General features: G+C 43.7%; 1 protein-coding gene across 9 annotated transcripts in view; it reads left to right on the top strand.

Moving 5' to 3' along the window:
- The window catches only part of Kif3a (kinesin family member 3A), a 131244-nt gene that overhangs the window by 18967 nt on the left and 86660 nt on the right, over positions 1 to 25617 (top strand). For 4 of the 9 annotated variants that reach the window (XM_063230600.1, XM_063230596.1, XM_063230597.1 and 1 more), the window contains exons 6-18: positions 1470 to 1609; positions 2139 to 2336; positions 2621 to 2795; positions 6000 to 6098; positions 8671 to 8742; positions 10887 to 10895; positions 14640 to 14796; positions 15172 to 15352; positions 15888 to 15998; positions 16328 to 16453; positions 19685 to 19738; positions 20282 to 20350; positions 20864 to 20988. In XM_063230600.1, coding sequence (XP_063086670.1) covers positions 1470 to 1609; positions 2139 to 2336; positions 2621 to 2795; positions 6000 to 6098; positions 8671 to 8742; positions 10887 to 10895; positions 14640 to 14796; positions 15172 to 15352; positions 15888 to 15998; positions 16328 to 16453; positions 19685 to 19738; positions 20282 to 20350; positions 20864 to 20988 — 1516 coding nt within the window. Of the gene's footprint in view, positions 1 to 1469; positions 1610 to 2138; positions 2337 to 2620; positions 2796 to 5999; positions 6099 to 8670; positions 8743 to 10886; positions 10896 to 14639; positions 14797 to 15171; positions 15353 to 15887; positions 15999 to 16327; positions 16454 to 19684; positions 19739 to 20281; positions 20351 to 20863; positions 20989 to 22434; positions 25468 to 25617 lie in introns of those variants that run through there. The other 5 variants (XM_003464502.5, XM_063230601.1, XM_063230595.1 and 2 more) reach the window with 5 other exon arrangements.

The raw sequence follows: 25617 nt of genomic DNA, 5'->3' as shown, positions 1-25617 counted from the left end.
CAAAAAAAAAAAAAAAAAAAGACAATAAAGCATAGTTTCCATACAAGCTAGTAGGGCAGTAACAGTAATTAATACATTACATGTTGCTATCTTCATGGTAAAGAAAACAATAAAAAGTAAATTCCAAAAAGTCAGTATACATTTCTCTGAATATTACAGCATGTACATCATGAACTAAAACTTCGTATTTCTTTCAAGGTAAAGTGTTTTTTAAAGATACATTTTTGTTTTTTATTGACACCCAGTGGTTGTAGTATGGAATGCAGGTGACACTTCAGCACACTTGTGGTCAGGTCAGGATGATTCATGCTGCCCCCTCCCATACACAGTTTCTTTGTTCGCCCACTAAGTTTTCATTTTCCTTCTTTTGTTGGGCTTTAATTTATCAATGCAACTTACATTAAAGTCCCATGACTTCTAATAGTTGCATGCTAATAAAGAATATGCTTTTAATGTCTAAACTGGGAAATCAAAGCGTGCATAGAAAAGTTCTGCATGGGTGGCTGGGGATTTAGCTCAGCGGCATAAGCGCCTGCCTTGCAAGTGTGTGGTCGTGAGTTCGATCCCTGGAACCAATAAAAAAGACAAAAAAAAAAAAAAAGAGTTCTGCATGAATATGTACAGTAAAAAGATAGTTTTGGCGTTGGGTAAAATTAATGCTTTCAAAGTACTTCAGCGATTAAGAAAAACTAAATATATGTCTGTTGTAAACAAGAGATTGCATACACAATCTATTCAAGTAAATGGCATACACAAATGTTAGTATTTTTAAGTGAATATTTTTATTTTACAAAAATGGAGTCATACTATATAGTGTGCTCCTCTCTGACTCGGCTTTTTAAAAAATTCACATGCTGTGAAGCATCTTTTCATGTTATGTGATACAGACTTACCTTTTTAAAAATGGTTAGTCTGTACCTGACTAACCATTGTTTTGTTGGTTGTTTCTGGTCTTCCACTGTTGCAAACAATGCTGCCCTGAATATTCTTGTTTTTTGAGTATTTCTGTGGCTTAAAGTCCCAGAACATAATTCTCTTTCCAGACAGCAGAATCAGCAATAATGTCTGCAGTGGTTTAACTGTGTGTGTTTGAGTGTGATTTTATTATTCTTTTTAATTTTTTATTGCTTGGGCTGGTCTTGAACTGTGGTGCTAAATAGATCCCCCTCCCTCAGCCTTCCACGGGGCTGGGGCTATGATGGGCAGGAGCTCGCCTGATCAATGCCTTGCAGTTTGTCCTCGGTCAGTGGTGTAGGGATTGAAACTCTGCTTTGTGCTGAAGTTGCATCTTTGATGTGAAGGCACTCTTAACATAGATTATAAGAAAACATTCGTGTTATCGCTGAATACTCCTCAGTGTTGTTACGGCTTGGGCTGCTCTCTGCCCTCCGTCGTGATGAAGTTTGGCTGGGTGCTTGCTTAGCATGCAAGGCACTTTCCATTGGGTTCTAAGGTGTCCTCTCCGCCAGGCTCTGTGGGCGCCACCAACATGAATGAGCACAGCTCACGCTCGCACGCCATCTTCACCATCACCATCGAGTGCAGCGAGAAGGGCGTGGACGGGAACATGCACGTGCGCATGGGGAAGCTGCACCTCGTGGACCTGGCTGTGAGTAGCGTGACACTGACCTTAATGCGGTTTACATCGGATTTTTAAGAGGCTGCTTCTGTGTGTTTAACTTCCTGTTCATTGTGGGACATTTTAAGTGTATGTGAAAGGAAGTAGAGTAGTTCAGTGACCCCCCTTTGTTCAGTCTAGGTTCATCTACTCTCACCCACCTGTCATCCTGTTACTGTTGAATCACGTTTTTAAAAATCTTGGGAAGAGGCCGGGCGTGGTGGTGCATACCTGTAAGCCCAGCACTTGGGAGGCAGAGGCAGGAGGATTGCTGTGAGTTCGAGGCCAGCCGGGGTTACAAAAGTGAATTCAAGGCTAGCCTGAACTGCACAGTGAAACCCTGCATCAAAAAGACCAAAAAAAAGGGCTGGGGATTTAGCTCAGTGGTGTAAGTGCCTGCCTGGCAAGCGCAAGGTTGTAAGTTCAATCTTCCGTAACAAAAAAAAAACTTAGAAAACTTTCAGGGAGAATGTGGGGTTTTTTTGTTTTTAGCTTAACTTTCATGTCTATTTATTGCTAGGGCTCAGAAAGACAAGCAAAAACTGGAGCTACAGGACAGCGTCTAAAAGAAGCCACAAAAATCAATCTTTCACTTTCCACACTTGGTAACGTAATTTCAGCCTTGGTTGATGGAAAAAGCACTCACGTGCCCTATCGGAACTCCAAGCTGACTCGTCTCCTTCAGGATTCTTTAGGCGGAAACTCAAAAACCATGATGGTGAGCCTTAACCTGCATAGGGCAGTTTTGGCACATGCCCATGATATGAGTAACAGTCAACAGTGAATTCCTACTAAAAATGAGTTCTACTTTTCTTGATTTGTGGTTATCTTTTTGTAGAAAACATGTTTTTTCAGCAAAGTCATGCCCCTTGAAGCCCATATGATTGACACTTTTCAAGAAGGCCAAAGTGTATGTGTGTTTCCAATGTCTTTTGTGATGTGTTTGTGATGGTAGCACTAATTAGTAGTAGTGTAAGATGATTTATATTTCTAATTCCACAGTGTGCAAATATTGGGCCAGCAGATTACAATTATGATGAAACTATCAGTACATTACGGTATGCCAACCGTGCTAAGAATATTAAGAATAAAGCTAGAATTAATGAAGATCCAAAGGACGCCCTGCTTCGTCAGTTTCAGAAGGAGATAGAAGAACTAAAGAAGAAACTTGAGGAAGGTAACCCATCACAAATACTCACCTGAACGTGGGCTAAGAATGTGTTGGTCCGCTCAGTGTCCTAACAAAAACTACCTACTTTTGAGCCTGTGGCACTCATATTTGAAAGAACATTTCTGGAAAGCAACTTGATACTTACGTGCTTTAGCCTCTTCATATTAGGCTTGAGTAAGATTATATAATGTTTCTGTGTGTGTGTGTGTTTTTTTTTTTTAAATTGGACCCTCTTTATCCTTGTGCTGCTTGGAAGATTTCCTATGACCACTTGTGAAATAGTGCAGGTCTGTCATTGTATAAGCAGATTTAGCCGTGTGTGTATTCAGGTCAAATGGCTGCAGTTCAGGCTTTGCAGTTGACATCAGCTCCCTGTTGTTTGGCGTAGAAAAAGATGTCAGGTGCTCATGGGTACATGTAGCTCATTCTAAGTAAAAATGCATTGCATCCAAAATATCCTTTCACCCTTAAATTTGAACATGGCTTTTGGAAATTATTTTCTAGCCAGTTGATACTAGAAAGTTAGACAGTTTGAGGTTCTTATTTATGAGGGTGCATAGCTTCCAGGCATTATAGGGTGCTGCACTTCAGTGCTGGAGACAGGCCCAGGGAAGCAGAGAGCTGGAACCTGATCAAAGTGAAGTCCAGAGAGCTGAGCCCATCGCAAGTGTTGGAGGAGGTGCTGATGTTATTAGTGAGGAAAAGCAATGATGATGAAGTCTGGTATTCTACGTGTGACCACTAGGTGGTATTTAGAGCCAGTATTTTAATGTTGATCGTGCATGCCTGCCTTTATTTTGCCATTTATTCTTTGCCCCCCAGACACACCTTTTTTTTTTTTTTATCTTTTTGAGACAGGTTTCACAATGCAATTCACATTGATCTAGAACTCACTTTTGTAGCCCAGGCTGGCCTTGAACTTGTAGTGATGCTCCTGCCTCACTCTCCCAATTACTGGGAGTACAGATGTGTACCACTATGCCCGGCTGTTTGTATTTTTATGTGATGACATTTCAGAGGTTTTACCACCCTAAAGTTTACAGTCTGGTGGCACTAAGTTACGTCTGCATTGTTGTCCAGCTGTCACTGCTCTCCACCCTCACAGCTTTTTCGTCTTCTCGGACAGCAGCTCTGTCCCTGTCAGAGGCTGATTTCCTGTGTCTCCCCCTCGTCCCTGAACCGGCCCTGTCTGTCTGTGAGCCTGGCACTCCAGCCTCCCTGTCTGCCCACTCCCAAAGTGGCCACCCTCCTCGGTGAGGAAGGAGGACGCGTGGTAGCCCTGGCCTGGTCCTCCGCTCGCTGGTCACGGGTGTTTGGGTGGCTTCTGCCTCGGACTGTGCGGCTGTGTCGCACACCTGCCGCAGGCTCGCTCTGGCAGTGGGGATGCCCCGGCAGTCAAGTTGCTAGGCCACAGGGCAGTGCTGGCGTATGAGTCTGTGCTCTGGTTTTCATGATCTCATTCATAGCATCGATCACACAACCAATAAAGTCAGCCAAAGCGTTAAAACAATGATTTTATAACCTTTTTATTTTAAAATTATTTTAGGATTATAGACAGTTTACACAGGACAGAGTTTTTATCTACCCTTCACCTAGATACTGCTAGACAGAATCTTACATAGCCACAGTTCCGTTATTGAACTTATTAGCCAGTCTGCAGACTTTATTCACATTTTGCCTGTTTCCCTCCTTTTTAAAGTCTAGGATCTGATCTAGGGTCACACATTAGGTTTATTTCTGTTGTCGTCTCTTAGTCTCTTCCGTCTTTGTCTTGCAAGACTCCATCTTCTGAAGAGCCCTGGTCGTGTTTTGTAGAACGTTCCTTCATTTGAGTTTGTCTAGTTTTCTCATAGTTGTTTGGCTTCTCCACCGTCAGTGTCGGTTTTGTGTTTTGGTTGGTTTGTGATTGGTGACTTTGTGCGGCAGCAGTTTGAGGCGGCGAAGGTTTCTGGTCACATTTGGCCTGTGGGTCAGCTTCTGCCGGTGGCTCTGGCCTGGCACAGCAATTCTGGGCCCTGCTGTGTAGCAGCTTTCCTGTTCCTGACATTGCTTCGGTGCATAGTGTTGGGAATTCTGTTTTAAGGAAGGAAGGGTCTTTTCTCCTCCGTTTATTGATTTCATCAACTAAGTGTTTAGCCATAGATGATAACCCAGTCCTCATGTTATTTATTTTGTTGCTTAAATTGTCCCCGTGTGGGCCGTCGGGGGCTTCTCCAGGTGGTTCCCGTTCCTTCCAGCTCCCATCAGGTTATTTGTAGGCATTCTTTTCTTTCTGGTGCTGGAAGATGTTTTAAGCTCCCAAGGTTCTCAGGTCCTTCCCAGGAGACTGTGTTTAGAGACCAAGGCTCGGTGCTAGGTGTGCCTGCTCGTTGCTGCCACTGTCTCTCAGCAGAAGAAAGTGTTGTTAATGATCTGTGTGCTCAAGGTGTGCTCTCTGTGTCTGCATTTATAGGAACAATGCTGATATTTCTTTTGATATAGTCCTAAGAACACCACTGTGTTAGGTGACAGTTTTATGACTCATTAAACAATACTGGTTCAATGAATTATTTAAAGTCTGAAAGAGAAAAATAATAAAATGCTCTTAAGTGATCACATTTATAAAAGATTGAATTCATTACCCTAAGGCATTATCTTTATGTATAGTTATAGCTGCTCTGATGTACTGGCTTGAAATTTTAATTGAGTCAGAGTTTAAATTTTATGGTTTGTTTTTTTTTTGTCTTTTTGAGAAAGAGTCTCACTGTGCAGTTGAGGCAGGCCTTGGGCTCACTGTGTAGCCCAAGCTGACCTCGAGCTTTCTGCAGTCTTCCTATCTCAGTCAGACTTAAACTTCTGTTTTGAGACTTGAAAAATAAAGTGTCCATGTATATCTTAACTATATTCAGATGAGCATATTCATGTATTTTGGGGAACAGTTAAGTAGCATTTAAAGCCAAGCATGGTGGCGTACGCCTAGAATCTCAGTACTTGGCAAGCTGAGGCAAGAGGATCGCTGTGAATTTGAGGCCAGCCTGGGCTACACAGTAAGTTCAAGGCCAGCCTGAACCATATACTGAAACCCTGTCTCATAAAAAGGGACCAAAAATAAGTAAATAAATAAATTTGTATTTGTGGCCACCAAGACTTAATGAAGAAAATTGCTATAAGCATTTCCTAAATAGGCAATGACATGGTATAGACTAAAAATCATTGTGTTACATTTTCAAGGGGAAGAAATATCAGGCTCTGATATCAGTGGATCAGAGGAGGATGATGAGGAAGAAGGAGAGGTTGGAGAGGACGGAGAGAAAAGGAAAAAGAGAAGGGGTAAGTACTGTGTGGGGCTCACTGTGGGAGTTAGCAGGGCCCGCTGCCCCGGGACGCTTTCATACACTGTAGGCAGCAGGGTGCATGCCGGTGTCTGCCATGTTTAGTTGTTGTAGCAATTAGAAAGGAGGGTGTCCGTCATAGACCCTGTGAACTGAAGTTTTTCTCGTATTCTCATCTCCTGTTTATAGCTGATTCAGAATCCTATACTGTCCAGCCTTTTGTTTTTTAGAATTGTAAAAATTTATGATAGTGGTTGTACATTTTGAAATTTAGGGTTTTAGTTTTATGTAAGGACTTTCGTTTGGGCTCAAAGCCTACATTTTTAAGAAATTAGGACAGTGTGGAAGTTTTCCTGAAGCAAAGTTAGTTTTTAGAAGTCATTGAAATTTTAAATAATAAATTCATACGTGGATTTTAAATTTTTTCTGTATCAAATGTGCTCTCACCCTTACCCCGTTGTGATGCGTGTGTTAGGAAGCATAAGTAAGACTGCGTCATGCTGGAGGGGTAGGAACGGGCCGAAGAGACGGACACAGTGGCCCACATTTCAAACCTTCTACCCTACATATTTATTCCAGAACTCTCTTCCATTAATGTGGCTCATTGTTTTCAAGCTGGTGCCTATTTCGCTTGTCTTATTTAAATGATTTTGTTAAAAATAATCACTGCTTGATCAGATATCCCAAATTTAAAAACTGTGTAAATTCAAAAGATAGGAGAAGCACGATTGAGAGCAGGAGCTGGCAAAGAGCACCCGTCTGTGTTAGTGAGATGTTGTTAGAGTAACCGCACTCCATCCAAGACGCACACACACTTTGCAGACTAAGAAACACAAGCAGCAAATCAACATGTGGAAAAATATTCAACACCATTGTTCATTTGAGAGGTGCAATTTAAACAACACTGAGATTGCACCTCACCCCAGAAAGAATGGCTGTTATCAAGAAATCAACCTGTAACAAATGCTGCACAGGCTGTGGGGGTTGGGGGACGACACCCCCCTTCTCCATCAGTTGGTGGGAATGCAGATTGGTGTAACCACTGTGGAAATCAGTGTGGAGATTCCTCAGAAAGCTAGGACTAAAGGTCCCATTTGACCCAGCTGTTCTCTTTCTGGGAAGCTTCCCAGAATTAAAAACATTATATCACTTCAACCCATGTTTATAGCAGCACAATTTGTAATAGCTAGATCTTGGAAACAACTCAGATGCCCAGCAACTGAGGAATGGATAAAAAAAGAGGTGGTCTTTTTATACAGTGGAGTACTACTCAGCTGTAAATAAGGACAAACTGGAGACTTTTATAGGGGAATGGAAGCAACTTGACACCATACTCATAAGTGAAATAAACCAGACGCACATGTGTAAACATCATATTGTCTCTTTAGTGTAAGAAGCTGAAAGAGTAAATAAGATCCAGAACATACAATAGATACTGTGAAATGGGAAGAAGCTTTAAAAAGAAAGAGAAGTTAGGATAGGGGAACGGAGAAAGGAAGTGAAGAGTAAAATATATATATATATATATATTTTAAACTATCTTTTAGTTACCCTTCCTTTGTGTATATATAAAAGATAGTTATATTACTAGTTTCTCTTAGTTCATTGAAAAGAAAGGTTTGTGCTAATACTGTTTGAACAAATGCCGATATCTTGTACTCTGAGTAACTGAAGATTACAGTACGCACTGTGTTAACCGTTGCTACCCTTTGATTATCTGCTTTTGAAATTTTTCTCTTTAAAATTTAAAAAATACATAAAAAATAAAGACTGAACCAGCCCACAGGTTCCCGCCATCTGCAGAGCTGACTGCCCCGGTCTCCTTTCCGTGCCTGACCCAGAGGAAGGTCTCACAAGTTTTTCAGAGTGAACTGTTCCCTTCCAAGGGAAAGCACGTAATAGGCTCATTAAAAATAAAATGTGAAGGCTGGGGATACAGCTCAATGGCATAAGTGCCTGCGTGGTAAACACAAGGTCATGAGTTCGATTCCTGGTACCAAAAAAATATATAAGTAGAAAAATGCCGTGGTTGAATATATTAAAGTACTTAATAGTATTATATCTTCCTTCTATGCTAGACAGGTAAATGTTTTCAGTGAACCTTTTCAGTTTAGCTGTCAAACCTTAAGCATGGATGGTTGTATTGAAAGTTTGATATTTTGAGGGGAGAGAGGGAAATTGGAGACAGACCCTCTGTCTGTGATGAGGGGTGATTTATCACTCCTGGAGCATCGTGGGCACTGAGTTTTAAAACCTTGGTCCTTTAACTTCTCAAACGAAGTAGTTTAGGCAGATGCCACCAGATGACTTGCTGCTTTTTATTCCCACCCTTCCGACCCTCCGAATGATTGCGTTTAGAGCAGTGGGGTTTGTAGAAAATCTTTACAGAGATCCGGTGCATGCTTAGGCTGCCGTCAAGCCTGGCCTTGAGGGAGAGTAAGTTTGGGCCCCTGATGCGGAGCGGGGTTGTCCTGCAGCGTCCCGGATGCGCTGGCGCTGACTATGTGTGTGTGCCGTTTTCTTGTGTCCTCGCTTCCGGTTCCCGCCGGGCTTACTTCTTTGTCTTCTAGGCAGTAGCAGCAGCAGTAGCTCAGACTCCACATGCTCTGTCATAGAGAAACCTCTGGATAAGTTCTTGCCTAGTGAGTGTAGCTCTTAATTCTCTGCAGAGCTTTGGCTTTCCATAACCCATGAGCTTCGTCTGCGATGGATGCCGCGCACCCTCCCTGTCATTGCCCGCGGGAGACGCCCCTGTCGCACCTCCCCGCAGGCACAGCATGCGGTGCCCCCGCCCCGCTTCGCCCTCATTGCTTCCTGTGAACCATGACTGTCTAACATATGTGCGGGACATATGTTTAGCTTACGTTTGAGGCAATGGAAGAGAGATTCATGCTTTTGCCGCTGAGATAATGTAAAGAGAGCTAGTAAGCTGTGCACCAGAATGATTTACGGTCCTTCCTGGTAAAAGATTAGTCCTTGTCGGGACAAGTGATCTGTCACGGCAAATTCCGAGTCTCGAGAAGTGCAGAGTGGACTTGGCAGCATGCCAGCGTCACGGCACCTTCTGTGAGGTTCGGACCTGCCAGTCCTGTGCTGGGCCGTAGCTTATTGTGGGAGGCTCTACGATAAAGAAAGCTGAAAGTTTAAGGCAAGTGAAGATAAACTGAGTAGTACTTTATTTCAAATGGACATGTATCCCCATTTCTGAATTCCCTGATTTTAAGACATTTTCTAAGATGTGATTAGGGAATTCAGAATCTCGTGAAAAATTGATGCAGGGTCTATCTGGACTATGTCACACTTAAAAAGAAAGAAAATTTTAAAAAATCTTCTTAAGTTGAAAAGTATTATTTAATTTTATTTATGTATATTTTATTTTTAGAAAGCAAAGATCTTTCTTGTATGTTTGCAGCTTACTGTCTTTTAAAGCATTATCTATGTACAGTACTTAAACTTTTTCAAAACTAGTCACAAAATAACTGCTTGTGGTTCTTACGCTTTTAACTTTCTAGAGGAAGAGTTCCAAGAATATTAAAACTCTTTTTGTCTGTTGATAATTTTTAAGCAAATTACCAAAACAATGAGTTTCAAGGGTGCCGGGTGTAGGGACACACACCTGTAATCCCAGTACTCGGAAGGCTGAGGCAGGAGGATCACTGCAAATTTAGGCCAGCCTGGGGTACATAGTGACTTCAAGGCCAGCCTGTACTGCATAGTGAGACCCTGTCTCAGAAAAAAACCCAAAAATTAATTTCTGAGTGTATCTGTAAATTGCATTAAGTTACTTTCGAGACCAGAGAGAAGTATAACTTTGTGTTAGAAATAGCTGAGGAGGAAGTATTAAAGTTTAATTTTCTATTTTACAACTTTCGTTCTCAGTGAAGTTAAAAAGTACACTATTTAATGAGTTTCTTTAACTCACTTTTAATTGCTGTTTGCACAACTTGCACATAATATTTTGTTGTTTAACACGGATGTGTTGGTGAAAAGGAGAGATGTGGTCCCGGCATGTGGTTGCTTGTGTAACTTGTGTGTACGTACCCTTCCTTTACAAAACATGAATGGCCTTTGGTTAGGTATCCCCTGCTTGAATCATCATGATTGTTCTAACAGTCTACTAATAGGTTGAGAGTGTGTTACTGAACAGGTGTACTTCATTTTGTGTAATGATTTTTTTCTTAAAATGCTTACACATCAAGTTAGAAAATCAAGTATACTATGAGATGTATGTCTTTAAATATCCTTCATTAAATTCACTTAAATCAAATAATTGGTGCAGATTACTATGACCTAATTTATCTCTAGTTGCTTCAGATTTTTTTGTTGAGTTTTCTTAAACTGGAGCACACCTGTTACAGATGTGCGATGAAATGGTGCGTTGGGAGTCTGTTGCCATGTCACTTGTGTTACTTTTAACATGTTACCTTTTGAAGTTGGCTGAAGTTTCTGCTTTGCCCTCTCAGATGATCCCTAGGTCTCACCAGGTTCCCGGCCGCGCCCGCCACGTGGTACTGGCCTCTGGCTGCTGTTCTGAGCTGCAGTCTTAGACCGGGCCTTACCATCCTCGCCTGAGTCACCTCTCGAGCAGTATTGGATGTGTGTTCTTTTACATGAGCTCTAGTTCAGTTTTGATAATGATTTCTACATTTATACTAGGAATGAATGCTTAATGCTGTAAATGAACATTTTCTTTGTTTTACAAAGGAAGTAATGTTTTCCTTTTTTCCCTCCTCGTCTCTGTGCGTGTGCTTCCTGTCTGCGATTGCTTACCACTTCTTATTGCAAGATCAAGCAGGTTGGTGTGATTGATTTGCACTCCATTTGGTACAGTTATTTAACTCATAAAGAACTTCGTTATTTAGATACATTACATTTTTAAAATTTAATAATTTTTACAAGGTAAGTATCTTTTATATTTAAAAAGAATCAACTGTAGCTTTTTTTTTTTTTTTTGAAAGCTTCCTTTTTTCCTAAATTCTTAAAGACCCATTAAAGCCAAATTTTGGCAATAAAATTATGACTTCATATTCAAACATTTTTCCCTTTTTTAAGCCAGGAGTCAGGTTCTTGTTACCTGCGCCTGTGGCTGCTCATATAACAGAAGTAAAGTCCACTCAGTTCACCCTCCTGCGCTGGCTCTGCCTCTCCGTGTTGTGTGAAGCACATGGCAGAGGGCGGTTTTAAAGTGTTGCTGTTGCTGATTCTGCTTGGCAAAATTACATATTCTCTATGGCATTAGCTGTTTTGTTATTTTATTTACCTGAAATTTTCTACTGAATTTTACCATGCACTAATAGAAAAAGAAAGATTTTTTTGATCTATTAGTTCGGCTGATGAAGTTTGTAGTGGTCACGGCAGTGGTGCTAGGAGCCAAGCCCAGGGCTTGGCCAGTACCCTGTCCCTAAGCCTCCACCCAGCACCCCGCCAGGAACCTGCAGCCTGTGGTGCAGTGCCCCCTCCATGGACCCCAGTGCCCCGGGCTTTGTGCAGCCCTGGGATTCCTGAAGCCAGCCCCTGAGACTGAGGGCTGTGGCCAGGAAAACAAAGGGAGAAAGTTCATGTAAAATACAAGCAAAAATGAGTCCTAGTGATCCCTTGTCTTTAAATGTCTGGTTAGTACGCTGGTATATTACATGTTCATACTTAGCTTAATGTGTGGCCTGAAGAAATACAATGATTTGTCAGAGTGATTCTTGCTAGAGTAACATTTTATAGGGGCTCCCTGCTTGTTGGAGACCAGCCTGGGCTACATAGTGAGACTCTGTCTTAAAACATAAATAAAGTGGGGCTGGGGATTTAGCTCAGTGGCATAACCACCTGCCTTACAAGCAGGCGGTCATGAGTTCGATCCTCGGTACCGATAAAAAGGAAAAAGACCAAAAAAAAAAAAAAAATAGTACAAAAACAGACTGATAAAGGTATGTACCATAAAACCCTAAAGTCAATATTAAGTAACACAACTATCTTGTTACTTTTCTCGTTGCTGAGACAAAATACCCAACACCCAAAGTTAAAGGAGGAAAGGTTTATTTAACTTACAGCTTGTGGGGGTATTAGTTCATAACCAGCTGGCTCCAGAGCAGGGTGGCACATGGCAGAAGGGAAACTGTTCAGAGTGGCAACACAGCAAAAGCAACCAACGATGGTAACAGTGTCTTTCTGCCCCTTTTATACTCTATCCAGGCTCCCAGGATTATGGCACTGCCAAACCAATCAGTAGACTAATTTAATATGCTGGGGATTTAGTTCAGTGGCATAAGCACCTGCTTTGCAAGCAGGCGGTCGTGAGTTCGATCCCCGGTACCGACAAAAAAATAAATAAAGTAATGCTAGCTATGTATTCTTGCTAATTTTCATGAACATTAGAGGAGTACACTGACATTTTTGCTGCCAAACCTTCAGTTTGAAAAACCTACCTGAATGACTTTGAATTGCTAATATAATTCTGGCATAGTATTAATGCATCCAGAGTCATGAATTTTTATATTTTTACATATTTTTTTATCTTACTGTTTCATATGGGTTTTGAGTTATGGTTTTGTTTTTGTTTTTTGAGACAGGGTCTCACTGTGCAGCCCAGGCTGGCGTCAAACTTACTATGTGGCCCAAGCTGGTTGAACTCGCTGTGATCCTCTTGCCTCAGCTTCCTGAGTGTTGGGATCACAGGCATGTGCCACCACACCTTGCTAGCTATGTTTTTAAATATTAACAAAATAATTAGAAGCCTAAAATACTTAAGTTCATTTGTTGATCAGACCATTTCCTCCACACCAGTGGTATCCTTGTCTTTATACCTGATTTTTGGATCTTTACATATTTGTCATTTTTTTCTTTTTAAGTATTTGTAATTCTGAAGTGGAAAGGAAGTTACAGGTTTTTACTATATACCCAAACTTGTGCTCTTCTCCCTCAAATTTCTTAGAAATAGTATTGCTGATGTGAAACATTTTCTAGAAACTCACTGGGAAGAGGAGTTAAATTTTTTTTAACAGCAATTCAACAGGCTGCACATAGGCGACCGTGGCACACAGGCCAACAGAATCGGGTTCATGTCCTTACTTTTGGAACGCAATGAATCACACCACACCGAAGCATGAGTTCGGATCAGTGCTTTCATTCACTTTGTTATTTATTTTTTTTGTGTGTGGCTTACATTTTGCATTAGATTTGTAGTTCTGCAGAAATGGAGGATAATGTATTTTGAATTTTTGATATAATTTGTGTTAAAGAGTTGAAGCCTGTGAATGAACGGTATTTGTTTCTTAAAGATTGTATTCAGATATTTTATCTCCGTATAGTTATCTCTGAGCTCTTTCTCCTTGTTAGCAGGAGGGGCTGGACTTTGGGTGAGACGTTAAGGGCTTAGAGCCCCTTCCGGGTCCTGCTGCTCAGTCCTTCGGGAAGGAAGTTAAGGATGCCAGAGCTTGCAGCAGCACCTCAGACCAATTCTGTGAAAAGTTTGCTTGGTTTTCTGAAGGAACACGTGTTTCTAAGAAGCTGGCTTTCTAGAAATGAGTTGTCACTGATTCAGTTTCACAGTCATTTCACTAAGCTAGTTTTTATTTTCTCTTTTTAATTTTTATATGAATTTCATGGTTCTGAAATTCATCTGTAAGTTTGTGTTGATTACTTGTTACATAAAACAGTTAGACATAATAATAAAAATAATCAGTTGGAAGCTATGTTCCATCTTTATATTTTAATAGTGTTTCTACTTATATTTGACATTTGGCATGTTTAAACTGAGTTAGATTACGGATTTGAGTTTGGTATGGTAATAAGCTACTTTAGTTGTTCACTTAGGGTGTGATATAGCCTGACAGCTCACCAATGTGAATTACCTGGCTAATTACTATGTAACTTACATGATTAGCATAGAATTATTCCTCTAGAAGTATACAGTGACAGCAGGGCATGGTGGTGCATGCCTGTAATGCCAGCACTTGGAAGGCTGGGGCAGGAAAATTGCTGTGAGTTTGAGGCCAGCCTGCACTACATAGTGACACCTTATCTCAACAAAGATAAAAAAGGATACCAGACTGAACGTACTCTCTAGTAAATTCTGTGCAATATTTTAATCTGCATTTTATACCTGTATATGAACTGTGCATTTATTTTGTGACTGAGATGAAGGTATTTTGAGAAGCCATTTGATTTTGTACTTAATTAGCAAGAAAAGTAACCTAAAGAGCATCTTACTTTTTAAAAACATAGGTATGTTATTTGGGGACACAGACATCTTTTTTATTGGCTTTAATAATCTTTTCCTATTTGCTCATTTATTTTGCTTCTCTGTCACGTACCTTTTTTTTTTGGTTCTTGGATGTCATTGCACAGTTGTAGAATAATTTGAATTTAGCACGTTAGCAAATTCACCCAGAAACATAATAAATGGAAACGAGGGGTACTAGTGGGTTGGTTTCTTTAAAATGCTGATACTCAGTTTTGTATCATTGAGGCGTCTCTGCAGTTCTGTGTTGAGGGTACTTTGAAACAGTTCCTTGTTTTAGTGATTATTGTAATTAAATGACTCAAACAGGTAAAAAGAAAGTTTCCCCAGATAAGATGGTTGAAATGCAAGCAAAAATTGATGAGGAGAGAAAAGCCCTTGAAACAAAACTTGATATGGAAGAAGAAGAAAGGAACAAAGCTAGAGCTGAGTTAGAGAAACGGGAAAAAGATCTTCTCAAAGCCCAGTGAGTATTAACTGAGGTGGACGCTTGATTGAACTGGCGTTGTTTTTAATAGAATCAATCTATAAGCAGGAAAATTGAATAGCAGTTAAAAGCCTGATTTTCGTCTAGTGTAGCTGTTTAGGGGTAGAAGAGCCCACCCCTGTGGTATGTTTCTAAAAATTAGATCTCCTTTGATTATCTCTATGTAGGAGGAAGAAGTATCAGTTAAGTTTGAATTAAGATCAGATTATGCATTGATTCATACTGCAGAGTTACAGTTTGGAAGAGATGTTATGTCATTATATTTCTGCTTTGAAATTATACACTTTCTTTGTTTAGTAAACTCTAGGGTAGTAGGTGATTGGTAAATGCAGGGTATTCCTATACTCTCCACAGGCAGGAGCATCAGTCTTTGCTGGAAAAACTGTCCGCTCTAGAGAAGAAGGTCATTGTTGGTGGGGTGGATTTGTTGGCCAAAGCTGAGGAACAAGAGAAACTTCTCGAGGAATCCAACATGGAACTGGAGGAAAGGAGGAAAAGGGCTGAGCAGCTCCGCAGAGAACTTGAGGAAAAGGAGGTGCGTAACTTTGTGACTTTGTTTTAGTTTTAGTGCTTTTCCAGAGGTATTTAACTTTTCCAGTGGAAAGCTAACTAATCTGTAATCTTAATGAAATTTTAAAGCAGATTTATAGATTATTTTGAGGATAATAGCTGCCGTACATATGCCATTTGTTAAATATTAAATTTATGATTAGCAAGGAAAACTTAAGCCATGCATGGTGGCACACACCTATAATCCCAGCACTCGGGAGGCTGAGGCAGGAGTATTGCTGGGAGTTCAAGGCCAGCCTAGGCTACAATTTGAGTTCAAGGGCAGCCTGGACTGCATAGTGAAACACTGTCTCAAAAAGACAAAAAACAAGCCAGGCGTGGTGGCACACTCCTGTAATCCCAGCACTTGGGAGGCTGAGGCAGCTGGATCATTGCAAATTTGAGACCAGCCTGGGCTACAAAGTGAGCCCAAGGCTAGGCTGAACCACGTAGTGAGTTCTCAAAAAGATGAAAAACAAAAACAACAAAAACTACTGTGAAATTTACCAATTTTGTTGTAGCAAGAACGCTTAGATATTGAAGAAAAATACACCAGTTTGCAAGAGGAAGCACAGGGAAAGACCAAAAAACTGAAGAAAGTTTGGACCATGTTGATGGCTGCCAAGTCAGAGGTTAGTTGCTTTGAAATTGCCTTGCAATGTATTTCTGAATTTTTAAAAAGTTCCTTGATTAAGAATTCCTAAATAATTTTACTGTATGCTCACAATTTTAAAGATACATTTCTCTGTTATGTGCAATTTCTGATTTTAGCTGTGAAAGCAGATTGTTGTTTCTAACCGTAGCACTCTGAAATGCGCGGCAGTGTTACTCTGCCTGCCGCCTTGTAGCAGGGCTGGGCACGTGCTCACAGGGCCCCTGGGGCCAGCGCCGGGCGCCGGCTGGCACTCTTCTGCATGTTAAGTTTTGTCTGCTTGTGAAACGCTTGTGGCTTCTCTGGTAGACGGCCGATCTCCAGCAAGAGCACCAGAGGGAAATCGAAGGCCTCCTGGAGAACATCCGGCAGCTGAGCCGGGAGCTCCGCCTGCAGATGCTCATCATTGACAACTTCATCCCGCAGGACTACCAGGTGCGCGAGAGGTCTCTGACCTGGGTCACTGCGCACGGAGCTACAACTTCTGGTTTAATAGATGGTGATTACTTATGCTTCAGTAATCCGTACAGTTTTCTTGACTGTGCCATCATATTTTGATTCAGTTCACTTCCCTGAATCTGTAAAATTCTCTCCTTGGGTACCTAAGAATCTGAGAATTTCTCAGTCATGGAGAAACTTGGGTTCACATTAATGCAGTCAATCAAAGTACACGTGCTGCTCACTCTCAGCACCTTTTATCTGTGCTGTCTCTCTTTGCTGATGCTCTGTGCCTGTGCGTGTGGATTTTGTCACCCGCGCCTAAGGGTACAGTCCTGTAACGCTCAGCGTTTTCACGTGGCCCTGCGGCCGTCACGGCCTCCTCCATGTGGATGTCCCCATTAATACCAGCATAATTTTTAAGTTTGTCCTCTTAGCCAGAATTTATGTCAAGTATATTTTTAAAAATTTAACGTATGTCACTTCCAGCACCGAAAGCAAACTAAAAACTGTTTTTTGTTTGTTTGTACTGGGGATTGAACTCATGACTGTGGGCTTACAAGGCAGGCACTTGTGCCACTGAGCTAAATCCCCAGCCCCAAGTTAAAAACTTTTTAACATACCAATTTTATAAAAAATCTGTTTTGAATCTCAATACATCTTGAGGAAATCTGTCTGAAAATAAGCCTGAGCATGTTTTTCCTTGGACCTCAAGTGTACAGAATTAATCGGGATTTATGACACTCGTTTTTGGCCTTGGTTGGCCTGCTTTTCTTCCCTTGGTAGTGAACTCGTCTCCTGAGCAAACACGGGGACCCTGACAGTAAGCTGAATGTGGCGGTGGCTCCCCACCGCTTCCCTGTGCCACAGCACATCACTGTCCTATTCCTGTGTTACCATTTGGCTGCTTGTCATTTTTATTATAGTTTAATGGGATCTACCTATATCCTCAAGATATGTGGACCTTAAAATTTATAAAAAGCGTGTTGGAGCCTGAGACCAGATACGGGACGCCCCCACCCCTCGACTTAGAAAGTTCAGTGTGGCTCTTGGTTTTAGTCTGGGCTTGGCTGGCTCAGAGGCAGCAAGGAAGGAGGCAGAGGGCTGGTGGCGCAGCAGGCACTCACCCGCCCGGAAGCTCCTCTGGAAGGGCCCTACCTGCTAACAGCACGCCCCAGGCTCCAATCACCCCTTTGTTTTTTTGTTACCGGGAATCGAACTCATGACACCAATGAGCTGTATCCCCGGCCTCCATTCACCTTTTACACGTCCAAGTCTAGAGCTCTTGTGAGACTTACACCTACTCTCTTACTTGTGAGCCCCTGTAAAAATCAGGAAGAAAGTCAGATACTTCCAACATAAAATGATGTAGGGTATACATTTCCATTCCAAAGGGGGAAGTGTAGGGGGGTAGAGAGGAACGTGACCACAGCGAACCCAGGCTGGCAAACATTAAATCTGGTGGTTCCATGTCCCACACCTGGGCCAAGGTGTAAGGAGACAGGAGCTCCAAGGGCTCCGGTGCCCTGCCCCGACAGTTTGGCTGGCCACAGCCCTCGTGGCCTCTCTCGAGCTGGCGGCACTCATTCCGTATTTCTAGTATCTTTAACTTCTTGGCCTCCACTGCATTCTTAGCTCTACTCTCACGACTTCACACACTGTCCTCTTGGGCGCACTGCCTGCCTCCCACACCTTCTTCTGAAATCTGAGTAGAAGCCGCGCAGACCGCACAACTCTTGCCTTCTGTATACCTGAAAAGCTGGCACCATGGACATGGTGACCCTAAGGCCTGCTGCCAACTTGGGCGGTAGCCAGGCCCCCTGGGATTGTGGCTCCGGAGGCCTCTGAGTGCCCAGATGGTGAGCGCTGTGAAATGAGTCCTGGGAAGCCAGTTCACGAAGCCCTTTCTTACGCAGGGACCCACACGCTTTCTTTTTAAATAAGAGCTTTACGTGGCACACCCTTGAGCCTACAAAATTGGTGGTGGTGCCGATTCCTCAGATGCCCTCAAGTTATCTCTTCTCTTATCCTGATGTACAATACTTCTTTTTCATGCTAATCTTTGATCAGCCATGCTCTCCTTTGCCTCAGCTTTGTAGACACTTCCTTCCTGGCCAAACTGGAAACTTTCTAGACCATTGAATTTATTGTTTACCTTCTGATTCTCACTATCAATCTGACAAAAAGCAGCCACAGTACCCATGCCACAGCCTGAATAGTGTGCTACTATAAAATTTCCTCTGCCAGGTTGGTTAGTCAGCCACCCTCAATCTCTTGCAGAATCTCAGGATATGGGCAAAATGTAGACAGATTTTCTGCAGTGTACCTACCGCACATACTGGTCTCAGGCTCCACTCTAGTGTAATTGCCATTTTTTCTTTTGAGACAAGGTCTTATTATTTAGTACAGGCTAGTCTTGAACTCACCTTGTAGTATAAGCTGGTCTCTAATCTGCAGTGATCCTCCTTCCTCCCGAGAGCTGGGATTACAGCCGAGCACACCACACCTAAGCCTCCAGTGCCCAGACTTTAGTGTCTGCAGTTCTATTAACGTTTTGGTCTGAGCTCTAACCAGAATCTTCCGTTAAGCTCAGCCTACTGCAGTGTAGGGCTTCTCTAGCTGGCCCCTAAGCCCTTCCAGAATCCTTCCACGATCCACTTCCCAAGGCTTCGGCACCACTGGTCAGTGCAGTCATGCAGTAGACAACCCCACTCCCCGTAGCAGTTTCTTTTCTTGCACTTTCCTGCCACTGAAACTTGATGCCCACACCCACAATTTAAAATAGGACACTATATATTTTTGCTCATGGTCTCAATTCATGGTTGGCAGACTCCAAGGTAAAATGGGATGGCAGAGGGACATCACAAGGGAAAAGGTACTCAACCTAGGGCAGCCCCGGACGGAAGGGAGGAGCTGAGGGTAAGAACCTGTTGTTTCTGTCCTGCCCCACCTCCCGCCAGTGTGCTCAGCGCCTCACTTCTGCATGGGCGAATCCCCCGATGGGTGTGGCACCTTCACAGCACCTTCATCCACAAGAGAATGCCAGGGACGTATTAGATGTGTTAGATCTCAGCCAAACAAAGGGTATCTATGCTGCATTGGGTAACATTTTGAGTTGTAACTGTTTCCACTTAGTAAGAGTTTAGATATATGGGTATTTTGATACCTTAAATGTTATTTTTTAGTTATTGAATGCTAAAAGTAGTCTATGTTTGACTCTTTTAAAAGGAGATGATTGAAAACTACGTCCACTGGAATGAAGACATAGGAGAGTGGCAGCTAGTGAGTACCGCCTTCGTCCCCACAGGGCGCTGGGGAGCCTCGCAGGCCAGGGGCCACGCCGCGTGGCCGAGGGAGGTGGTTCAGGGGTGTGCCCGATGAGGATTCAGTGGAGCGAATAAGACAGCGGCGACTGTGGCATCATTCAGAGCTCTAAAAAGGATCTCTGTCTCTGAGTGAGATGTCTTTCTAATTAAAGGGTATAGCACAGAACTCACGGTAGAAGCGGTCTGGGTCAGGGCTTCCTGGAACTGAATGGCCGCTGGGGCCTCCTCTCCTCTAGCATTTCAGTCATCCTTTCTAGTGGGCCGGGAAAGGGCTGGACGCGGCGCTGCAGCCCGTCATCCCAGCACCGGGCGGGGGGCTGAGGCAGGGGGGTCACCGTGAGTTCAGGCCAGGTGGGCTAGAGTGAGCTCAAGGCCGGGCTGCTGCATAGCAGGACCCGGCTCAGAAGCGCACAAAGCAAGACAGGCTCACGGCATCTGCCGATTCACGGGGCTGGTTACTAATGAGGACATTCCTTCCCTCCCCCTTCCTTTCTTTGAGAAATGTGTCGCCTATACAGGAAATAACATGAGGAAGCAAACACCGGTACCTGACAAAAAGGAGAAAGATGTAAGAGCACTTTTTCCCCCCAAAACTACGTCTGTCTCTCTCTCTCTCTGTTTTACATTTGTTTGTTTATAGGCATGTTGGTCATTCAATTGTACTATGAGCCTGGCCTCTGCCGCGCAGGTCCATTTTGGGGTGCAGGCTCCTGGGTCAGGCGACCAGGACGGCTCTGCCCATTGCTGCCTTAATCATGGAGCTGCTGTTTGGGGTCCTCTTCTCACCACCTCTCTGGTCCTCCGGGTGTGGCCAGAGGATTCATCCCAAGGCTGTTTCTAGTCTAGTCTGTGGTCAGGAAGAAGAGGGACCAGCATAAAGGACAGGAGCGGTGGCTTTTCTCTGCGTTTGAGGAAGTTGATAGTGTGTCAAGGCTTCTGAGTTCCATTTTGTGGGACATTGAGATGTTGTCCGGTTTTGTCTGCCTGGCATTTTCCAGGTGTGTGTTTAGTATCTGAAGGGTCCCCCCATGTGGCCTAACGCCTTCCCACGCGAGTGGCCTGTGTCTCATCTCCCCCGCAGCCCTTTGAAGTAGACCTGTCCCACGTGTACCTCGCCTACACGGAGGAGAGCCTGCGGCAGTCTCTGATGAAGCTGGAGAGGCCCCGCACCGCCAAGGGGAAGGCCAGGCCGAAGACGGGGAGAAGGTAAGGCCACTGCGCTGCTGCCCAGGCCATAGGGGCGGAGCGGGGCAGTGGAGCCGGACGTCAGGTCACATGGCAGGTGCGCCGGCTGCTGTGCTCAAAGGAAAATTCCTTGGGAAGTAAATGAATTCTGGCTAAAGTTAGTCCTTTCGCTTCTTTAAGTTTCACAAGTAATAGAATTTAACTTTTGTTCTTTCTATTGTATAAGGGATTACCTACCATCTTTAATTTCTGAATTCTTATACTGCTTCTTCTAATACAGATAGTTTGGTTAGACTCTGAAAACACTGTATTCAGTTGGTGGGCTTTTCTGCCGTGAAGAACTGAGTCGCCCGTCAGTGGTGCAGTTTGTGACTGCCCTTCCCTCAGCTGCAAGCGCGGTTCCGACGTGGCCCAAGCCCCGGGAGGTGGACGGTGGCTCCGGGGCTGGCACCAAGGTCCTCTCCCACTGCCCTGCTTTGAGTGCTTCCAGGCCAGCTTGTCCAGGATGTGGGCAGGGCCGCCTGCCCCTGACCTAACCCCCTGACCTCCTGCCCGGGGCCTCGTGCTGTCCGGCAGGCACTGGGAGGACAAGGCTGCCGTTCCTGGGTTTGCTCGTTTCTAAGAAGAAACCAAAAGTACATTTTATGTGATATATCTCAAATTTCAGTTGTTTTTCTAGGTAGACCTGTAACACACACTAGAATTTTCGTAAATCTCAGTGTAAAATGTTTAGTTTAAAAAAGTTTACCCTTAAAAAGTATGGGCTTGGGGGCTGGGGATTTAGCTCAGCGGTATAAGCGCCTGCCTTGCAAGCAGGCCGGTCATGAGTTCGATACCCGGTACCGATTAAAAAAAAAAAAAAAAGTATGGGCTGGCCCTGCGGGCCCACACAGAGCATCTCTGAAATAGCAGGCCATGCACACAGGCTCCTGTGTGCAGTGGCTGTTCAGTGATGTTCCGTCAGCCACTTGGTGTGCCCAGCATGCCGCCCCCACAGCAGTGCAGTCCAGTGTGCCGGGCCAGAGGGCTGGGACGCAGTGGCCACATACATTGATGTAGCACCTCCTAGTCCCGTGTGTGCCACTGGGCGGGGGTTGCTCCTGGCCATTTGTGTTGGCATCCCTGATTGTCACTGAGTCCCCCTGTGCCAGCTACAGGCCTCAGGGGAGACTCTGGGAGGGGTCCACGTGCAGTGTGCTTGGCCAGGCCACATCCTTTAGCCCTGTGTTGAAACTCATCCATCCAGTTGCTTCCTGCTGTGGGACGCCAAGGGGACCTCCCCCAGCTTGGGACGGGGTGGGGGAGGTGAGGGGAGGGTGGGGGGGCGGACTGGACTGATCACACGGGCGGCCTCTGCCGGGCGGATGGCCCATTTCCTGCCTCTCTTGCTATGCGCTGCATGGTGTCTGTCTCTATGCCTGTCTTGTGTGAAAGCGTTCACGCTGTCTTTTTGTCTTCTCCAAACAGAAAGCGTTCGGCAAAGCCTGAGACCGTAATTGATTCCTTACTTCAGTGAATGTCACAAACGGAAAGTCGCAATAAAAGTTGGCGGTGTTCTTAGGCTGGACAAAACCTTTCATTAAAACACTGAAGACGTCTGTAATTTCACACAAGTGGGAGCTGTAGATCATGGAGTGAGCCTGGAAATGAGCACTTGCCTAATACCTTGTAGACTCTGTGTTAAGATAGTGTGGCACACGGGGCTGCATGGCCGGGAGGTTCGGTCACCCGAGTCCCCGCCGGCTGCGCCGTGCTGGGGGAGTGCCGTGTGTGGGGCATGGTTCCTCTGTGTGAACTGTTACTATTTACCCTACTACTGTATGCTTAGATAATCTATCAGGATTTCAAATAGAAAAGCAGAGTGTGTCCCGCGTGCACAGAGAAGGTAGCAGAGGGCATTGTCCTGTGCTGCGCTGCTCAGTGCAAGTGTCGGGCTGCACATCTAGGAAACGATTCCGCCTCACCAGCCCGGGCGGCCAGTTCAAAATACGGTCTCATTTTATACGACGTTCACGGCCTTGTAAGTATGAGGTGACTGATTTACTGAATTTCTGTGGAAAACTTTATCATTTAACAGTCTTTGCAAGTATATATTTTTAAAACAAGTTAAAAATGTGTTTCATCTAGGTTTCTTCTTTTTTGCCACTTTGAGTTCAAATTAAATATGTAAATTTTTTTGTTTTTCTGGCTTCGTGTTCTCTTGAAACATTGAATTACAACTAAATATAAGGAGCCACAGTTGCAAGTTAAGAAACTACATAGTGGTCACGTACCTTTGACTATGCATATATGTTTGAAATATGACTTTTTTCTTATCCAAGTTTTAAATTTTGAGAGATTCTCCAATTGACCAGGGTCTCCATTTATCCTAAGATGCAGCCAAGCAAAAACACAGAACTTTTTTTTTTTTTTTTTTTTGGTACCAGGGATTGAACTCATGACTGGGCGCTTGCAAGGCAGGTGCTTATGCTGCTGAGCTAATCCTCGGCCCAACATTTTTAATCTTTTGCCTTTAAAACACCTGTTTTTATGTTTTATAAAAAGAAAATGTTCTTCCCTAATTTTGTTCTATTGCTTGGTCTGGTTACACCGTACTCCTCTCTGAACTGGGCCGAGAATGTAGCGGGGCTTGGCTAACACCCCGGGTTCAGTCCTAGCACTGCCCCCCAAGAAGCCCTTCTCAAACATTAATTTCTTAAAGTAAAATCAGATGTAATCGAGTCCTTGGTTCTTTTTTTGGCTACTGACAAAATTTTTATTTTTTGAAAGTTATGCTACTTTTAAACCACTTAGCATTGTTTTGTGTGTCTTAAAGTCACTACAGAGAGTCAGTCCTAAAACCCCTCACTTCTAAAGGTCTTAAGGCTTCGCAGCGAGGATTTGTTACTCGAGTTGTTGTTTGGACAAGCTTGGTGGCGAGCCGGGAGGGTGACGTGGGGCAATGGGCCTGCGACTAGGCCGTTTTCCCAGGGCTGGGCCGTGGGTCCGTGTGGCAGGTACTGAGACGCATCTCCCGGCAGCCTCTCCTCCATCTCGTGTGACTTGGGGAGGGGTCTGTGCCTGCCCCCTAGCACTGCACGGGCTCCAGGGACACGGCCAAGCAGGCTGCGGCGTGTTTCCATTGATGCAATCCAGCAGCCTGAATCTGCTCTTCAGAAACCTTTTTGGTGGTGAGGAAAGAGATCAGTGCTCTTTTTCAAGGTCCACGTTGCTAGCCCTTAATAATTCAGTTCATAGGAAATGAGTAACTTTTTTTTTTTTTTTTTTTTTTTAAGGAAGAGTAACTTTTTAACTGAGCCTTAAGGTACCTCAAGCGTTTCTTCTATTTCTCTTTTTTCCAGCACTGGGGATGGAAACCAGAGCCTCACACGTCCTCCGCCCCAGAGCTGCACCCCCAGCCCTTTATTAATGTACTTATTTATTTTTACTTTGAGGCAGGGTCTCACCAAGTTGTCCAGGCCGGCTTGAACTTGCGATCTTCCTGCTTCAGCCTCCTGAGTAGCTGAGTTCTGTTTGCAGGCTCTGTCCCCATCTGACGCTGTGGGGCCCAGACCTCATTCGGCTCCCTGAGAGTGATCTGTGGTTTCCCGGAGTTGCCTGTGTCTCTGTCCACAAATGACAGACTTTGTGACCTCAGTGTTAAGTTTCCTGAAAGACTAAGAAACTTGCTCATTATTTGAAATAAATGTGCAGATTTAAAATCTGTGGAACATCCTATAAATAGGTTATTGAATGAGTATTCTTGTTTTAATTTAAAAAATAGTATTTATTTATTGAAAGGAGTCTCGATGTAGAATGTCATTATAGTATGTTCTTTAATAAATCTGTAATTGTATATATGAATAGTTAGGATATTAAAATGTAATATTCCCAGTTTTTATTTAGATTTATCCGAGGAGGTGGGAGTTTCCCCCTGTGCAGTAGAACTGCTCTGACAGACGATCTCATTTGCTTTCTGGACAAGGGGAGTTTGTGGGGACAGCAAGACATTTTGGGTTGCTTTGAGAGAAGGAGGTGGTACTGCTTCATCTGCAGCGTGTTTTAAACATGGTGACTCTAGTTTGGGGCTGTTTCTTTCTAGTCTTCATCTCTTCCCCCTAACCCTGGCAGAAGGTCCTCCCTGTCCTCCAGGGCTGTGAATCGGGAATGGGCAGAGTTTACATTTAAGCACGTCATTGTCTATCCAGTTTCTTAACTATACATTTGTTTTCCTTTTCAATAATCTTTGTTCTTAAAATAGTAGAAGAAAAAGATCTAGTGCCTTTGAATTCATACTGTAGTTCACCTGATTTAAATCATTAATGACCTTAGTAAAACCACTAAACTACTGTGTACTGGCCAGATTACAGATCGTACGATGGGTTGCTGTGTTAATTTCCAAAGCCACACTTTGGAGCTTAACTTGTACTTCTTGTATAAATTGTACTGTTTAAGGTGGATATATCGGAACTGTGTGTACATGTGGCATGGTTAAATAGGAAATAAAACCCTGTTACCTGAGCCTGCTCTCTTCTGGCCTCCCTGTGTGTGGGGCAGGATCTGTGTCCGGATTCTGTACGGTGGGGAGGGAGGGCTGTGTGATTTCACACCTTCATTTTGGTTTTGGGTTTTGGGGATAACACTGGAAGTTGAACCCCAGGCCTTCTATAT

The sequence above is a fragment of the Cavia porcellus genome, unplaced genomic scaffold (assembly GCF_034190915.1).
Source record: "Cavia porcellus strain 051 isolate PalLab524CR breed Dunkin Hartley unplaced genomic scaffold, mCavPor4.1 scaffold_19, whole genome shotgun sequence".
Taxonomy (NCBI): domain Eukaryota; kingdom Metazoa; phylum Chordata; class Mammalia; order Rodentia; family Caviidae; genus Cavia; species Cavia porcellus.
This window is presented reverse-complemented; position numbering and strand designations above follow the sequence as displayed.